The sequence below is a fragment of the Nicotiana tomentosiformis genome, chromosome 12 (genome assembly GCF_000390325.3).
Source record: "Nicotiana tomentosiformis chromosome 12, ASM39032v3, whole genome shotgun sequence".
In the NCBI taxonomy this organism is placed as follows: Eukaryota; Viridiplantae; Streptophyta; class Magnoliopsida; order Solanales; family Solanaceae; genus Nicotiana; species Nicotiana tomentosiformis.
This window is the reverse complement of record NC_090823.1, coordinates 10,550,400-10,564,948: the sequence shown is the minus strand read 5'-3', so window position 1 is coordinate 10,564,948 and position 14,549 is coordinate 10,550,400. Positions and strand designations below refer to the sequence as shown.

General features: G+C 36.3%; 1 protein-coding gene across 1 annotated transcript; it reads left to right on the top strand.

Moving 5' to 3' along the window:
* Window positions 1–10,600: 10,600 nt before the first annotated feature.
* On the top strand, window positions 10,601–11,104 carry LOC104108153 (RING-H2 finger protein ATL29-like). Its single transcript, XM_009617137.4, has one exon. It carries the CDS (start codon window positions 10,601–10,603, stop codon window positions 11,102–11,104), a length of 504 nt encoding a protein of 167 aa, XP_009615432.2.
* Window positions 11,105–14,549: the final 3,445 nt, after the last annotated feature.

The following is a 14,549-nucleotide window of genomic DNA, read 5'->3' as shown; positions in this document are numbered from 1 at the left end:
GATTCATGATGTAAATGAGTATGGAATCATGAAATATAATCAATATAAGATAAGGAACACTTACCCCCAATGTTTTCCAGTGAAAATCGCCCAAAAATCGCCCAAGAACCGTGCTCCAAAAATCCAAAACGAAATGAATGAAATGACCATTTTTGGTCCTTAAGTTTCTGCCAATCCGTCACTAAAAGTCCATTTTTCGTCACTAAAAGTCCACCAGAAACTGCCCTACCAACCTTCCTTCAATCAATCATAACTTTATGTATAAATGTCCAAATGATGAATGGTGTAACTTTCTGGAAACTATAATCAAACGACTACAAATTTACCTATTCCTTATGAATTTCGAGATATAAGCTTCCAAATTCAGCTCCACACATCAAAAATTTCTGGCGAAATTTCTGGCAAAACTGCTCTACCAGCCTTTATTCAATCCATTATAACTTTCTGTACAAATGTCCAAATGATGAATGGTTTAACTTTCTGCAAACTAGAATCAAGGAACTACAACTTTCATGTTTTGAAAAGCTATGGATTCCTTATAGATTGTGCAATATAAGCTTCCACATTTGGTTCCATGCACCAGAAATATTTGGTGAAATTTCTGCAACAGAAATTTCCAGCAGCCTTCTTTGTCCGAAATTCACTCGAGACCCTCGGGACCTTAACCAATTATACCAACATGTTCCAAAATATAATACGAACTTAGTCGGGGCTTCAAACCAAATCAAACAACATCAAAACGACGAATCGCACCTCAAATCAAAATCTATGAACTTTGAACTTTTACATTCTATATCTTGTGCCGAAATACATCAAATCAATTCGGAATGACTTCAAATTTTGAAAACAAGTCATAAATGACATAACGGACCTATTCCAATTTCCAGAATCGGATTCCGACTTCAATATAAAAAAGTCAACTCCCGGTCAAACTTCCCAAAAATTTAACTTTTGGCATTTCAAGCCTAATTCTACTACGGACTTCCAAATAAAATTCCGATCATACTCCTAAGTCCAAAATTATCATACGGAGCTGTTGGAATCATCAAAATTCTATTCTGGGGTCGTTTGCACATAATTTGACATCCGGTCACTATTTGAACTTAAACTTTAAATTTTCATCAAAATTTCATATCTCGGGCTAGGGCCCTCGAAATTTAATTTTGGGCATACGCCTAAGTCCCAAATCACGATACGGACCTCCCAAAACTGTCAAAATACCGATCCGAGTCCGTTTGCTCAAAATGTTGACCAAAGTCAACTCAGTTGAGTTTTGAAGCTCTAATTCACATTTTAATTCATTTTTCACCTGAAAACTTTCCGGAAGATTTTACGGACTGCGCATGCAAGTCGAGTAATGGTAGATAGTGCTTAGATCACATAATTAATTATTAAATTTAAAGATGACATTTTGGGTCATCACAGGTATTTACAGATCATTAGAGTCTTCAGCACTTATTCAAACAGAAGGATCTAAATTTGAGGCAGCGGAGATGGTTGGAGCTGCTAAAGGACTATGATATCATTATTCTGTATCATCCTGGGAAAGCCGATGCCTTGAGTAGAAAGGCGTTGTGTATGGGTAGCCTTGCATTCATTCTTGTTGGTGAAAGTCCTTTTGCAGTTGATGTTCAGACCTTGGCTAATCAGTTCGCCAGGTTAGATATTTCGGAGCCCAGTCGGGTTCCAGCCTGTGTTATTTCATGGTCTTCCTTATATGACCGCATCAGAGAGCGCCAGTATGATGATCCCCATATTCTTGTCCTAAAGGAAACAGTTCAGCATGGAGATGCCAAAGATGTTACTATTGGAGATGATGGGATATTGCAGATGTAGAGTCGGATTTTTGTGCCAAATGTAGATGCGCTACGTGAATTAATTTGCGATATTCTATTCATCCGGGTACCGCAAAGATGTATCAGGACTTGAGACAGCACTATTGGTGGAGAAAAAAGAAGAAAGATATAGTTGGGTTTGTATCTCGGAGTTTAAATTGTCAAAAGGTAAAATACGAGCATCAAAGACCTGGCAAATTTCTTCAGAAACTTGAAATTCCAGAATGGAAATGGGAGCATATTACCATGGACTTCGTAGTTGGGCTCCCACGGACTTTGAGGAAGTTTGATGTGTTTTGGGTGATTGTAGATCGGTTGACTAAGTCTGTGCATTTTATTTCAGTTGGTACTACTTATTCTTCGGAGCAGTTGGCTGAGATTTATATCCGTAAGATTGTTCGCCTACATGGTGCGCCAGTGTCTATCATTTTAGATTGGGGCACACAGTTTACATCACAGTTTTAGAGAGCAGTGCAACGAGAATTAGGTACACAGGTTCAGTTGAGTACCGCATTTCACCCTCAGATGGATGGACAGTCCGAGCGCATTATTCAGATAATGAAAGATATGCTACGCGCTTGTGTTATAGATTTTGGAGGCTCTTGGGATCAGTTTCTGCAACTCGCAGAGTTTGCTTACAATAATAGTTACCAATCAAGAATTCTAATGGCTCAGTATGAGGTTTTATATGGGAGACAGTGTCGGTCTCCGGTAGGTTGGTTTGAGCTGGGTGAGGCTAAGCTATTGGGTACTGATTTGGTGTAGGATGCTTTAGAAAAGGTTTAATTGATTCAGGAATGACTTCGCACGGCGCAGTCTAGACAGAAGAGTTTTGCCGACCAGAAGGTCCGCGATGTTGCTTACATGGTAGGAGAGAAGGTACTACTCCCAGTTTCTCCTATGAAGGGTGTTATGAGATTTGGGAAGAAGGGTAAGTTGAGCCCTGGGTATATTGGACCTTTTGAAATACTTAAGAAGATCGGAGAGGTGGCTTATGAACTTGCATTGTCGCCTAATCTATCGGGTTTTCATCCACTATTTTATGTATCTATGCTCCGGAAGTATGTCGGAGATCCGTCTCATGTTTTGGATTTCAGCACAGTGCAACTGCATGGTAATTTGACTTATGATGTGGAGCCGGTGGTTATTTTAGACCGGCAGGTTCGAAAGTTGAGATCAAAGAACATAGCTTCAGTGAAAGTACAATGAAGAGGCCAGCCAGTTATAGAAGCTACTTGGGAGACTGAGCGGGAGATGTGGAGCAAATATCCACACCTATTTGAGGCTCCAAGTATGATTCTTAACCCTTTTGAGGACAAACGTTTGTTTAAGAGGGGGAGAATGTAACGACTCACCGGTCGTTTTGAGTATTACAGCCCTATTCCCCCATCTACTGCTCAATTTGTGCTTTAAAGTTGTTATATGACTTGCTGGGGTAATTCGTTCGGGTCTGGTGAGGTCTTGGAATGAATGGGAACACTTAGTTCTAAAGTTTAAAACTTAAGTTGAAAAGGTTGGTTGGATGTCAACATATGTGTAAACAACCCCGCAATAAGTTTTTGATGATTCCAATAGCTTCGTATGGTGATTTTGGATTTAGGAGCGTGACCGGAAAATTATTTAGAAGCTCGTAGTTAAATTAGGATTGAAATGGCTAAAATAGAAATTTAAGTTTGGAAATTTGACCGGGGAGTTGACTTTTTTATATAAGAGTCGAAATCCAGTTCTAAAACTTTTCATAGCTCTATTATATCATTTATGACTTGTGTGGAAAATTTGAGGTCAATCGGACTTGATTTGATAGGTTTCAACATCGAATGTAGAAGTTGAAATTTCTTAGTTTCGTGAAGCTAGAATTGGGGTATGATTTGTGGTTTTAGTTTTGTTCGATGTGATTTGAGGATTCGACTAAATTGGTATGATGTTTTAGTACTTGTTGATTTATTTGGTTGAGGTCTTGGGGGCTTCGGGTGAGTTTTGGATGGTTAACGGACTAAATTTTGGACTTGGAAGAAATCTGAAAGTTTCTGCCTTCTTATGCAATTGCACCTGCGGAATTTGGCTAGCAGGTGCGAGCTCGTAGAAGCGAGCTTGGCATCGCAAAAGCGGAGAGTCCGCAGAAGCGAGTCCGCTAGAGCGACACCAAGGTCGCAGATGGGGAGGCAAGGGAGGCTGGGCAAAACCACATAAGCGGACTTCTTGTCCGCATAAGCGGTTGGATTCTCGCACCTGCGAGGCCGCAGAAGCGGCTATGTGAGTCCCAGGTGCGGAACCTCTGGACAATATATATTTCGAAGAGGTTCCGAGTTTTGCCATTTTTTGACCTTCAAGCACAGTTTTTGGGGCGATTTTCAGAGAGAATTCACGCTAAACTTGAGGCAAATGACTTGTGATCATTTCTACTCCATAATATTGAATCATAATCGAATAATCCGACTAGATTACGTGTGTTTTAGGTGTAAATCGAGAATTTGGAATTTGGTAAAATTTATATAGTTAGACTCGTGGTCGAATGGGCATTCTTAATTTGAAACTTTTGTGGAGTTCCGAGACGTGGGCCCCACAGACAATATTTTGAGTTAAATTTCAAATTTTATTGGAAAACTAGTATTTTCATATGAAATTAATTCTAATAAATTATATTGGCAGATTTCTTCAGAAACTTGAAATTCCAGAATGGAAATGGGAGCATATTACCATGGACTTCGTAGTTGGGCTCCCACGGACTTTGAGGAAGTTTGATGTGTTTTGGGTGATTGTAGATCGGTTGACTAAGTCCGTGCATTTTATTTCAGTTGGTACTACTTATTCTTCGGAGCAGTTGGCTGAGATGTATATCCGTAAGATTGTTCGCCTACACGGTGCGCCAGTGTCTATCATTTCAGATTGGGGCACACAGTTTACATCACAGTTTTGGAGAGCAGTGCAACGAGAATTAGGTACACAGGTTCAGTTGAGTACCGCATTTCACCCTCAGACGGATGGACAGTCCGAGCGCATTATTCAGATAATGAAAGATATGCTACGCGCTTGTGTTATAGATTTTGGAGGCTCTTGGGATCAGTTTCTGCAACTCGCAGAGTTTGCTTACAATAATAGTTACCAATCAAGAATTCTAATGGCTCAGTATGAGGTTTTATATGGGAGACAGTGTCGGTCTCCGGTGGGTTGGTTTGAGCTGGGTGAGGCTAAGCTATTGGGTACTGATTTGGTGTAGGATGCTTTAGAAAAGGTTTAATTGATTCAGGAACGACTTCGCACGGCGCAGTCTAGACAGAAGAGTTTTGCCGACCAGAAGGTCCGCGATGTTGCTTACATGGTAGGAGAGAAGGTACTACTCCCAGTTTCTCCTATGAAGGGTGTTATGAGATTTGGGAAGAAGGGTAAGTTGAGCCCTGGGTATATTGGACCTTTTGAAATACTTAAGAAGATCGGAGAGGTGGCTTATGAACTTGCATTGTCGCTTAATCTATCGGGTATTCATCCACTATTTCATGTATCTATGCTCCGGAAGTATGTCGGAGATCCGTCTCATGTTTTGAATTTCAGCACAGTGCAACTGGATGATAATTTGACTTATGATGTGGAGCCGGTGGTTATTTTAGACCGGCAGGTTCGAAAGTTGAGATCAAAGAACATAGCTTCAGTGAAAGTACAATGAAGAGGCCAGCCAGTTGTAGAAGCTACTTGGGAGACTAAGCGGGAGATGTGGAGCAAATATCCACACTTATTTGAGGCTCCAAGTATGATTCTTAACCCTTTTGAGGACAAACATTTGTTTAAGAGGGGGAGAATGTAACGACTCGGCCGGTCGTTTTGAGTATTACAGCACTATTCTCCCATCTACTGCTCAATTTGTGCTTTATAGTTGTTATATGACTTGCTGGGGTAATTCGTTCGGGTCTGGTGAGGTCTTGGAATGAATAGGAACACTTAGTTCTAAAGTTTAAAACTTAAGTTGAAAAGGTTGGTTGGATGTCAACATATGTGTAAACGACCCCGGAAATTTTTTTTGATGATTCCAATAGTTTCGTATGGTGATTTTGGATTTAGGAGCGTGACCGAAAAATTATTTAGAAGCTCGTAGTTAAATTAGGATTGAAATGGCTAAAATAGAAATTTAAGTTTGGAAGTTTGACTGGGGAGTTGACTTTTTTATATAAGAGTCGGAATCCAGTTCTAAAACCTTTCATAGCTCTTTTATATCATTTATGACTTGTGTGAAAAATTTGAGGTCAATTGGACTTGATTTGATAGGTTTCAACATCGAATGTAGAAGTTGAAATTTCTTAGTTTCGTTAAGCTAGAATTGGGGTATGATTTGTGGTTTTAGTTTTGTTCGATGTGATTTGAAGATTCGACTAAATTGGTATGATATTTTAGTACTTGTTGATTTATTTGGTTGAGGTCTTGGGGGCTTCGGGTGAGTTTTGGATGGTTAACGGACTAAATTTTGGACTTGGAAGAAATCTGAAAGTTTCTGCCTTCTTATGCAATTGCACCTGCGGAATTTGGCTAGCAGGTGAGAGCTCGTAGAAGCGAGCTTGGCATCGCAAAAGCGGAGAGTCCGCAGAAGCGGACAGAATCTCGCAGAAGCGAGTCCGCTAAAGCGACACCAAGGTCGCAGATGGGGAGGCAAGGGAGGCTGGGCAAAACCACATAAGCGGACTTCTTGTCCGCATAAGCGGTTAGATTCTCGCACCTGCGAGGCCGCAGAAGTGGCTATGTGAGTCCCAGGTGCGGAACCTATATATCGAAGGGGTTCCGAGTTTTGCCATTTTTCGACCTTCAAGCACAGTTTTTGGGGCGATTTTCAGAGAGAATTCACGCTAAACTTGAGGTAAATGACTTATGATTATTTCTACTCCATAATATTGAATCATAATCGAATAATCCGACTAGATTACGTGTGTTTTAGGTGTAAATCGAGAATTTGGAATTTGGTAAAATTTATATAGTTAGACTCGTGGTCGAATGTGCATTCTTAATTTGAAACTTTTGTGGAGTTCCGAGACGTTTGCCCCCACAGACCATATTTTGAGTTAAATTTTGAATTTTATTGGAAAACTAGTATTTTCATATGAAATTAATTCTAATAAATTGTATTGGCTAAATCGAATTAATTATGACTAGATTCGAGACTTTCGGAGACCAATTCATGAGGCAAGGGCATAACATAGTAAGAAATTACACGTTTTGAGGTAAGTAATATTTTTAAACTTGGTTATGAGGGTATGAATCCCCGAATTTGGTGTTATATAAATTGTTTAGAGGTGACGCACACAATAAGTGATGAGCGTGTGGGCGTGCTCCATAGAAATTATGATTTGAATATATCCTGTGACGTTTTAAAATTAAAGAATCATGTTATTATCTGCATATTTTCCACTTGTTAGGGAAATTGACCTGAGGCTCTCATTAAAGATCATGTTTAGGCTATATGCCGATATTTTGGGACCCATGGGGTTGTGTTACTGTTGAATTAATTATTTTAAAAATGTACGTTTCACACTCAGTCATATTCGTCCATTGTGAGAGTATTTATGGGATCGAGTTGTACTCTGCAACAGGTCATATTGGCTTTATATATATTATTATTATATAGATCGGGGTTGCCCGCCTGCAGCAGGTCTTATAGCCTTTATTACTATATGGATCGGAAATGCCCGCTTGCAGTAGGTCTTATCCGTTTTATATCACGCTTGGGCTGAAGGAGCCCCTCCGGAGTTTGTACAAACCCCTAGTGAGCGTAGATGATTAAATATCCGGGATGGACTTCCCAGGGCATGGACTTGTCTTACTTATTTATACTGTGAAGATTTTCCCTCGATATGGATCTTGTCTGTATCATTATTATTTGGGGATAAATTACCCCAGGGATGGATTTACCTTATACGGTACTGAGTGACTGGCTGTCAGTCGATATGTATGTATATATGAGATGGAATATCCCTGGGCTGGATTGGCCATAAACAGTACCGAGTGACCGAATGAACTGTAACCAGTTGTACATGAGGTATTTTCGCTGAAATGTCATATTCCTTATGTCATGCAGTATTGATCTATTTTTGCTTGTACTGAGTTTAATTGTTGAACTTGAAAGTATGCCTACATTTCTATACCATTATTTATGTACTGGACTGTACCTGCGGAGCTCATCACTACTTTCAGCCCAGAGGTTAGTCTTGTTATTTATTAAGTTGGTTGTACTCATACTGCACTCTGCACCTCGTGCAGATCTAGGTGCTTTCGTACACGACGACCGTTAGATCTCAGAGTGCTATCAGTTGGAGACTATCACGGTAGTTGTCTGAAGTCCACTGACCTTGACTCTCTTTCTTTCAGTTATTGTACTGTTCTATACTTTCAGATAATATTTTTATTAGTCAAACTTTGTATTCATATTAGATGCTCATGCACTCAGTGACACCGGGTTTTGAGAGTGTTTATATTTATATTTGTGAGATTCTTCCGCTGAATTTAATTATTATATTTTTTCAAATTTAAAACATATGGTGGTTTATTGAGATTGTCGGCTTGCCTAATATTAAGATAGGCGTCATCAGGACATGTGAGATTTTGAGTCGTGACAAAAGTGAACAACTAAAAATGAACGGAAAGAGTATAAAAAGGACAAGTGGATGTAAAATGATAAGATCTTTGGGTAAGGTTACTGTTAAACATAATCGCGATTTGAATTTCATATTAAATATTTAATTAATCTTGAAATTTTATGCCAATGTTTCCAATAAGGTGGAAGAGTACGTAGACTGTAAAAACCATAAGATTATCCGTAACTATTTATAGTAAGTCTAATATTTGAACCTAATATGGTTGGTTAAAATATAACAGTAATAGATAAAAATATTTTTTGCATTGTTGGTATATATATGTATTAGTTAAAGTCATTTGTAATATCAATACAAATCGTGTAAAAACTTAAATTTACTGAATGTTTACATCAAATTCATAGGTGCATGATATTTGTTTGTACATAAGTCAATTTATGCTAATGTGGATGGTATTTAATTCCGAGAATCTAAACCAACTAAGTTGAAGGGGAGCCTTGGCGTAACTGGTAAAGTTATTGCATGTGACTAGAGGCGTATCGGATTTGGAGAGCATCAGTGCACTATTAAGAAGAGGTGGATCCAAAATATAAATTTGATGGGTTCAACCTTTAGTTCTTACGATTGCGCACTCATTACGCTTTTGAAATTATAAGTTCAAATCATTTTTAAATAGTAATTTTCTTACATTTATATCTATTTTTCATGTTGAAAATATTGGGATCAGGTGAACCCATTGACTATATGCTACATCATACACTACTAGTAGTTTTAATATATATTTTTTGTTAATCATATAAGATTTCACAACGACAAAAGAAGAATAGGAATTTCAATGTATGAAATTTTGAAGAATAAACCAAACAAAAAAGAAATGAAAAGAAAAAGTACTTAATTAATAAGCAAAAAATAACACCAGACACGCCCATCTCCTCGTGGGCATCTAGTTCTAGAAAAAAGAAGAGGAAAAAAAACCTACATTGACATAAGATTTGAACTCACAACTTCACCTAGAGAGATACACCCAATAACCATCATATAATAAAATACTTTGAGCATGGTGCACACATATATTTTTAAAAAATTAAAAAAATATAACATTACTATACATGATTTAGGGAGGGAGTATGGGTTCACGTGCACCATCGAACCTCCCTAGATACACCCATGCATGTGACCAGGAGGTCACGAGTTTGAGTCGTGAAAATAATCTCTTGCAGAAATGAAGGGTAAGACTGCGTATAATAGACCCTTGTGATTCGGCTCTTTCCCGAATCTTACCCATAGCGGGAGCTTAGTGCACCTACCATCTTTAAAAATGATTAACTTAACCATAAAGAAAATATATTTATATTATAGCTCTAAAGTTCAATAATATATACATACTTTAATTATATATAAATAGAATATGCCACCTTCCTAATAAGGACCCGCTCTAGTAATTAGATTCTAACCATAGACAAAAAAAGCTAACACCACCCACGTTTCAATGCCATATTAAGATATAATTCTTCCATTTTTTTCTTTATCGTTCTAATTTTATCGGATGTCCTCGAGTGGGCAAAAATACTTCCATAGACTGTCCTACATTTGCTCATCCACTCTAGTTCCTCACAAGACTAAACAATACTTTTTCTGGTTTAAAAAAAAATATCCTCGCTTTTTGTAGAAAATTAAAATAATTCGACGCATGATTTATGGATCTCGGAGAACTAAGATTTCTTTTCCACTTTATTCTCTTCAATAAAAATGTCAACGAGCTCTATACAAAACTCACCACCACCACCATTAACATATTCTTCTCCCCCATTAGCAATAATTGTTGCATTCATTATTTTTGTATTCCTTTTTATAGCTCTTTTCTCCATTTTCTTTTGTAGATGCTTCTTACAAAGTGTATTATACTCATGGCATATTACTCTAGCTGGAATTCCAATTTGTCCAACCAAAAATGTTCAAGGGCTTGATCCATTGATTATTCAATCTTTTCCAACATTTATCTATTCGAGTGTACAAGATTACGGAGAGGGAAAATATGGGATTGAATGTGCCATTTGTTTAGTAGAATTTGTAGATGATAGTTTCCTTCGTTTGTTAACATCATGTAACCATGTATTTCATCAAGGATGTATTGACCATTGGCTTGAATTGCACAAGACGTGCCCGGTATGTCGTGCGAGCCTTGACTCGAAGGAAATGCGACAAAGGGCAGTCCAGTATACTAATCTTTCACAGCATATGGGGTCCAGAAAAGTGTCGGACTGCATTGAACCTGGGAATAATGCAATGCATGGCATTAATAACGAAGACGAGTCGTCAGAACACACATGCAACATAACAATCAAAGATGACGACGACGACAACAACAACAACAAAGAAGACGACTATGAAAAAGGACTCAATATTAGTGGGAAATTTGAGAAACTAGCTTCGGAAACACTTGAACGTGTTGAATTACGAGAGAATGCAGAAAAATTCTCGAGATCACAATCCACAGGACACTCCATAATATTGGTCAGGGAAAGTGAAGATAGGTTTACATTGAGATTACCTGAACATGTAAAGGCAAATATTATGAAGGGACATAACTTAATGAGAAGTTGCACAAGTTTTGAAGAATTCAAGAACAAAACTACCACTGGAAATGGTGGTTTTGGTGAAGTTTCCGAGTTATCCATTGTTTCTGTAGACAAAATATAAAAATTTCCTCATCTTTTTTTTAAAAAAAGTTTATAATTAGCTTGTGAATTTTGTTTATAATTTTTTAAAGAAAGACAACATACCACCCCTCCTTATGACTCTCCTATAGGTTGTGAGTTTTGTTTATAATTTCTTAAAGAAATACTCTTTAAAAAATTGTTCAAATACTCTCCTATATGTATTCAGTATTTGCACTTGTAACCAGGGGCGAAGCTATGTTGGCCCAAGGGTGGTCAACTGTACACTTTTCGCCAAAAAAACTATACTATATATAAGGTAAAATATTACTTGTTATTGATTAAAAAAATAGACATTGAGCACCCTTGCATAGCCCACTCGCAAAAGGTGTTCAAAATTTGAACACCCTTATTGAATTTTCAGATTTCGCTAATGCATGTAACTGTTGATGATAGTGTACGTGAGTATAAAATGTGTCGTTAGTCAAATACAATCATATAAAATGAAATAGAATGAGAAATATTTAACTCTTTTTATTTGACCTAACTAAACATGACGAATGGGTTATCTTCGACCGAGGGGGAGCGAAATGAGACTTATAGCTGACAAAACTATACATTATAGCCGTTCTAAAACATAATAGCTGACAATATATATAATATTTTATATATTAATATATAATATTAAAACAATTATACATAATCAATATATATTTTTATATATTGGCTAGCGGATGTAATTAATTTTGACCGGCCGGTCAAATATGTAACTTGCTCGTGAGACTTGCCCTCTAGTTAAGGGTCGGGATTATATCTGGCCCCAACGGTTATTGGATCGACCACGTGTCTATTAAGCCCAAATTCGACCTAAAGCCTCGGTCCTAATCTCTGGTACCAAACCTAATCTTTAGGCTTTTTAGTTTTTACATTGAGCAAAAAAATATAAAGGGATATTTACCTATCTATACTACATAGGAAATATATTTATCCTCCCTAATTAAAGTTTTAATTAATTACATGGTTATATATATAATTTACCAATTATATACAAATTAATTTTAAATGAGTATCCCTTGATTGTAGTCTTTTAGTTTAGTAAATCCGGAAAAAACCTCACAATTCCTTACTTACCCAGACAAACCTCAATCTTTCTAAGGAATTTTTCTCTTTCTCTCTTTAAAATCAATCTTCTTTTGACACCGATTTTACAAGGCTTTTTCTTCTAAAGCTCATAAGTTTCTCTAACAATAGCGAAAAAAGGATTAATTTTTTATCGATTTGCATTTTGCCATGGCTTTCTTGTTGGTGTTCCGATGGCAGGCAAGCAATAGATGTATATTAATTATTTGTCTGGATTGTTTTAGTTGAAATTATCAGTCAATAAATTTTGAAGGTGTTTGACTCTCCACCATTGACAACCATTAAAAAGTTTCGAAACTTTGAATTCGAATTCGGATTTTTAAAAAATATTTTTTGTTTGGATTGGGTGTTATTGCAAATGATTGAAATATTTTATGGAGTTTATATCTCGATTTTAAGGGTATTTAGTGAAGATTAGATTTGATTTGGCTGAATTTTCAGATTGAAATTTGAAGAAGAAGCAGAAGAACACACCACATACAAAATTTATATTTATACAAATTATATACAAAATATATACAAAGAACATATTATATAAAAATTGTATACAAATTATATTTAAGTTGTATGATATTTTAGTTATAGTTTACTGGGTAAGAATGATATATGAAAGTTATAGAGAAATTGTATACTATGTAATTAGTTGTATGAAATTTATTTTTAGTATGTATGTTGTTGTAGATATATCAAATTTATTTTAAATTTTTATATTGCTATACCATATATTATTCTTTTCTTAAAATAGGTAATTATGGCAAAAAGAGAGAAGAGTTGCGCTGATTATGGCTTAAAATAGATAACATACAATTGGAAGGAGTCTTATTTAGATTGAAGGAAAACTTGAACTTTGTTCCATTCAGTTACGCCCTTTTCCAAGCAAGAAATCTCCTAATTTAGGGCACTAATAGTGAGTTATATATAAATTATAAGAAAAACTTGTTTAGGGTAGGTAATATACAAAACTTGAATAATTTTAGTAAATAAGTTTCAAATATTGTATAGGAAGGAAAAAATCCCAAATATAAAAGAGAGAATTACCCAAACTATCAGTCCAAATTTTAATCAAAACTACTCCAAGAAAAAGTATTTACCCAGAAAGGCCCAAATTTCATTTTTATCCCAAAAAAAATCATTAATGTTAGTTTGTCTTCACTCTTTTTTTAACTCGAGGATGCTCTTTACCGGTAGATTACAACTTGTAGGTTATTTCAATCTGTTCATGCATGAAGAGCCTTAATTCGAATATGGCCAATAGCATTTCAATCTACAAGCTAATAACAGTTCCAAGTACAAAAAGTTAGACAAGAGAGAAATAAAAATCATAAATGCAAGTATTTGATACAGTAACTCAGTAAAATAATTTGAAAAGTGAAGACGATAAGCTAAAATTCTATTAAATCTATTGAAGCTCGCTTAAGCTTGAGTTTGAAAATTTGGGTTTTCGAAATTAAAATTTATTACGAGTTGGTATTGTTGGAATAGATTGGGTACATCTCAACGAGTGTGAAACTCAATTTTGAGACGAATTGGTGGAGATTCGAGCTGGTTTGAATATAAATTTGAGCCAAATTCGAAGTAAAGACTAACATAGAAGAAGATGAGATGTGTATCACTTACATTGTAATATGCGTATCCCCTAGGTATCTCTTGTATATCCATACCTCTGACTGAGATACATGTGTGATACATATTTGATACATGTATTGCAGATGAACTTTTTAAACTCAAATTTAACTACGACGTTTGATACCAAACCAGTCCAAATCCATTCTAATCTTCCTCAAATTTTATATATTGCCTTATCTATTTATTCTCAATGAATTCCAACCATACCCATTGAAGGAAAAAAACCTTTTGTGCCTAGTTTTTTTTTATAATATTGTATATCACTAGTAACAAAATTTGACTCCAAATTAGTTGTCACGACCAGAAATTCCCACCTTTAGACCGTGATGGCGCCTAACATTTCACTTGCTAGGCAAGCCAATGTTAGAATAATATTAATTATTTTTAAAATAATTTTAAATTTATTAATAACAAAGAAACAAATGCGGAAGCAAAGTTTGAGATATAATGCAATAATCCATCAAAACAACGGTGTATAAATACCATCCCAGAATTGGTGTCACAAGTGTACGAGCTTCTAGAATAAATACAAATAAAGGTCTGAATAAAATAAAGCTATCTGGAAACAAACACACAGCTAAAGTAAAGTAGACGGAGACTTCAGAACTGCAAACGCCGTGCAGTTATACCTCAAGTCTCCTCTGAATAGCTGAAATCCGAGCAAGTCTACGGTACGCCGCTGGGACCAACTCCAAAATCTGTACAAGAAATGTAGAGTATAG

Excerpts from the sequence above, each read along its gene's own strand:
- LOC104108153 (XM_009617137.4), top strand. The coding sequence starts at position 10,601 with ATGCGACAAAGGGCAGTCCAGTATACTAATCTTTCACAGCATATGGGG.